At 39.2% G+C, this 4,085-nt stretch overlaps 1 protein-coding gene across 1 annotated transcript in view; it reads left to right on the top strand.

Moving 5' to 3' along the window:
- Positions 1–4,085, top strand: part of LOC107298632 (fructose-1,6-bisphosphatase isozyme 2) — a 31,592-nt gene that overhangs the window by 12,059 nt on the left and 15,448 nt on the right. Inside the window, exon 3 of the mRNA XM_015828009.1 lies at positions 256–348. Coding sequence (XP_015683495.1) covers positions 256–348 — 93 coding nt within the window. The remainder of the gene's footprint in view (positions 1–255; positions 349–4,085) is intronic.

Below are 4,085 nucleotides of genomic sequence, written 5' to 3'. Positions count from 1 at the left end.
TGTGTGTGTGTGTTTGTCTGTGTGGTACAGTACAAGTTGTACTATATAAAAGTAGTACAATACCGATTGTAGGCAGTTGGTATTGTACCATATAATAGTCTACTCTGATGTAAAAATGCACTTTTGGGCTGTTCTTCTGTGTAAAGCAGATTTCTCAGAACTGCTAACTTTCTAAATTAGCTTTTACTAAACTGTGAATGAATATTGTACCTGCTAATATCTGTTTTAAGACTGCTTTTGTTTCTCCTCTTTCAGGGTAAATATGTGGTGTGCTTTGATCCACTAGATGGCTCTTCCAATATAGACTGTTTAGCCTCAATAGGAACAATATTTGCAATTTATAAGAAGGTAAGCAGCTGAAAAGAAGTGGAATAGTTAATAGTAATATCCAAAAATGCAGAACAAATATCTTGTAATATCGCATTTTATTAATGCCATTTATAGATTGCCAGAAAAAGCATTCACTTTACGGAATTTTCCCTCAAATTGATAGTCATCAAGGTTGTTGAATTTGTGCCATACCAGGTTGAAGAACTCTTTGGTGAAACAACAGGCCTAGGAAACAACTCTGGATCAGATCCAAATATATGTTCAACTAATCCTATAAAATCTGATGTTGCTGGCATTAGTTACCTCACGTTCTCAAGAAGAGAGGTGAACTGGAGTTATGGTGGTTGATCCTCTTATCTTCTATATATAAGACATGTTATATTCTCACCACTGAGCCACATTTCTTCAGTCAATTATACTCTGTGACCCCAAGACAGCTAAAGTAACAAACGTGAAATGGCAGTCAGGGTCTTCCATGTTTTCTTGCTTTTAAATAATACAGGTAGTCCTCAACTTACAGCAGTTCATTTAGTGACCGTTCGAAGTTACAACAGCACTGAAAAAAGCGACATGACTATTTTTCACACTTACGACCGTTGCAGCAACTGATTCATATTGTCCCAGGGTCCTGGGATCCCCTTTTTCGACCTTCTGGCAAGCAAAGTCAATGGGGAAGCCAGATTCACTTAACAGCCTTATTCTGTTTCTGAACTGAGTTGCCTTCCAATTCAGACCCAGATAGATAACGCAACAAATGGATTTAAACAAATATTTAATCCAGGAATCCTTAACAGAAACTTACATTCCTGAAGATACGTCCAGTAGTGAACATTTGTCCATTATGTTGGTAAAATCAATAATCTCTCCATATTCACTTGTGCCTGATTACATTCAATGTCCAAGCGTGCTGCATGATTGGTTTGCACAAAGACAAAGGCATTCCAAACTGGCACATGGCCAGGATATCCTGTGATGAACTTTAGTGGCTCCTCCTACATACTTGTTAACATGGGATAGCTAACTAGCTAAAACTACATTACCCATAAGCCATCTCTTAAGGAGACAGCGCTTAACCCAATAAATGCCAAACATTCTAACATGCAGGTCTATCTAACTGATTGATCCAGAACAAGCCTTGTAACTAACTTAACTGCAGTGATTCACTTAACAACTGTGGCAAGAAAGTTTGTAAAATGGACCACCTGTCACAGATTAGCAGCAGGAATTTTGGGCTTCAGTTGTGACTGTAAGTTGAGGACCGCCAGTATCTGCAAAAGGCATCACTTTTGGGATCTTCAAGGTAGTTCTATAGATGCAAATTGCATGTGAAAGAGAGTATAAATACCTCATCAATTAATGGTGGCAAAGTATTGCAAGTCAAAATCCATTTTTGGTTGGGACCTTCCAAGGTGGCCTAAAGTGTTTTGTTGTATGTTGCTTCAGGAGCTTCTCACTTAATTGTGCTAGTAAAGTTTCTCCCCCCCCACCCCCAAAAGACTCTTTGAGATCTGTAATCGAGTGTCCCAGGAAATTGAAGTGTTCTGATTGTCTATGCGTGTGCATGCCTTTGAGTCTGTATTGGTTCGTGATTACTGCCTGGACATGTCCCCACAGTTTTCTTCACAAGATTTCAGAAGTAGTTTGTTATTGCCTGTTTCCTAAGGCTGAGAGAGATTGGCTCAAAGTCACCCAACTGACTAAAACTCCTTGTCTCTAGCCTGAGGCCTTAACCCAGGGGTAGGCAACCTTGGTTCTTTTATGACTAGTGGACCAACTCCTAGCATTCCTGAGCCAGCCATGCTGGCTCAGGAATGCTGGGAGTTGAAGTCCACAAGTCATAAAAGAGCCAAAGATGCCTACCCCTGCCTTAACCACTATACCCAACTGGTTTTGATATTACTTTGTCTTTATTGTGTGTCCTGATGTGACCAGCATGGGTTGTTGTTTATTAATAATTGATTTAAGTGTGTTGAACTATGAACTGTAAAGTGACAAACAGTGGTCTTTCTTGTCGTAATCCTCCCTGGAACGTTATCTGAATATATTGATTTGTATATGGATCTTGTTGGATGGATCGTCAGTCTTCTGACTGCTGTCAATTGAGCATCTCAATCTCTGAGTGGGTCAGAATAAATGAAATAACAGTATAATGTACAGTCTGCCTATAGATCATCGATTGGTATTGAAACAAGCAATACTAGCATGGGAAACAGACTCTGCTGTGGAACACTTTAGGATGTTCCATCCTGCATATATTAAAACCAGACTGCTCTTCCGTTATCCATACATTAAAGAAAAAATAGAAAGCAATCTATGTGATATTGGACATATTATATAGTTTAACATTAAATCCCAGGAATATGTTCCAATCTTTTGGTAGAGAGATGTAGCCCAGCATTTCTAGTAAAAGATCAGATCACACCTAAAAGTTATCTGATCAATTTAGGGCAGAGTCCTGATTTGCTAAGCCTTTTGCACTAATTATCTGGAATAATGATTAAATAACCATCCAGTATCACATACTCTTTAACTTTTTGCAGTTGTGTTCTTCGGGCTGTTCTGAATGTCTGAAATTGTTCCAGATTAAATGTGGTTTCTGGCAATTTGTGCATATTATAACCCGCACTTTGTTATGAAACCAATCTTAAATTGCCAGAGAGAATTTCAGTATATCCCTATCAAGCCCCAATAAGGCTTGAACTCACAGAGTGTGCATCTTTGACCTAAAAAGATTTGTTTCAAAGGACATTTTCTATTGATGGCTAGCTGTTATTAAACGTAAGCTAATAGTAATTATTAGCCATTTGCAAATAGACTTAACACAGGCATTGAGTCTCACAGTGACATTTGGAATAAGTAAAGGGACAATGTATTCAGTGTTTCATTTAATTTCCTGTTATTGAAGATTGATTATTAACATGGGCAAGTTACTTATACAAATAGATCCAGGAAACCACAGACCTATCAGCCTGACCTCAATACCTGGGAAGATTCTGGAAAAGATCATCAAACAACGAATCAGCGAACACCTAGAACAAAGTCATTACTAAAAGCTGACATGGGTTTGTCAAAAACAGATCATGCCAGACAAATCTTATTGCATTCTTTGACCAAGTGACAAAATTAGTGGACCAGAGGAATGCTGTGGATATAATTTACTTGGACTTCAGTAAGGCATTTGATAAAATAGATCACAACCTACTACTTGATAAGATAGAAAAATGTGGGTTAGACAGCATCACCACCAGATGGATTCGTAGCTGGCTGACCGGCCGTACTCAGCATGTGGTCCTCAATGGAACTGCATCTACATGGAGGGAAGTGTGTAGTGGGGTGCCCGGGCTCTGTTCTGGGCCCAATGCTCTTCAACATTTTCATCAACGATTTGGATGAGGGGATAGATGGGGAACTCATCAAATTTGCAGACGACACCAAGCTGGCAGGAATAGCCAACACTCCAGAAGATAGGCTTAAGATACAGGAGGATCTGGACAGACTTGAACACTGGGGGCTATCTAACAAAATGAAATTCAATGGTGAAAAAAGTAAGATTCTACATTTAGGCAAGAAAAACCAAATGTACAGGTATAGTATAGATGGTATCTTGCTCAATAGTAGTAACTGTGAGACGGGTCTTGGAGTCCTAGTGGACAATCCCTTAAATATGAGCCAGCAGTGTGCTGCAGCTGCCAAAAAAGCCAACACAGTGCTAGGCTGCATTAACAGAGGGATAGAATCAAGATCACGTGAAGTAT

The sequence above is a fragment of the Protobothrops mucrosquamatus genome, unplaced genomic scaffold (assembly GCF_001527695.2).
Source record: "Protobothrops mucrosquamatus isolate PMUCROS unplaced genomic scaffold, P.Mucros_1.0 scaffold4154, whole genome shotgun sequence".
Classification (NCBI taxonomy): domain Eukaryota; kingdom Metazoa; phylum Chordata; class Lepidosauria; order Squamata; family Viperidae; genus Protobothrops; species Protobothrops mucrosquamatus.
Note: the sequence above shows the minus strand (reverse complement) of the source record. Positions and strands in the feature narration are given on the sequence as shown.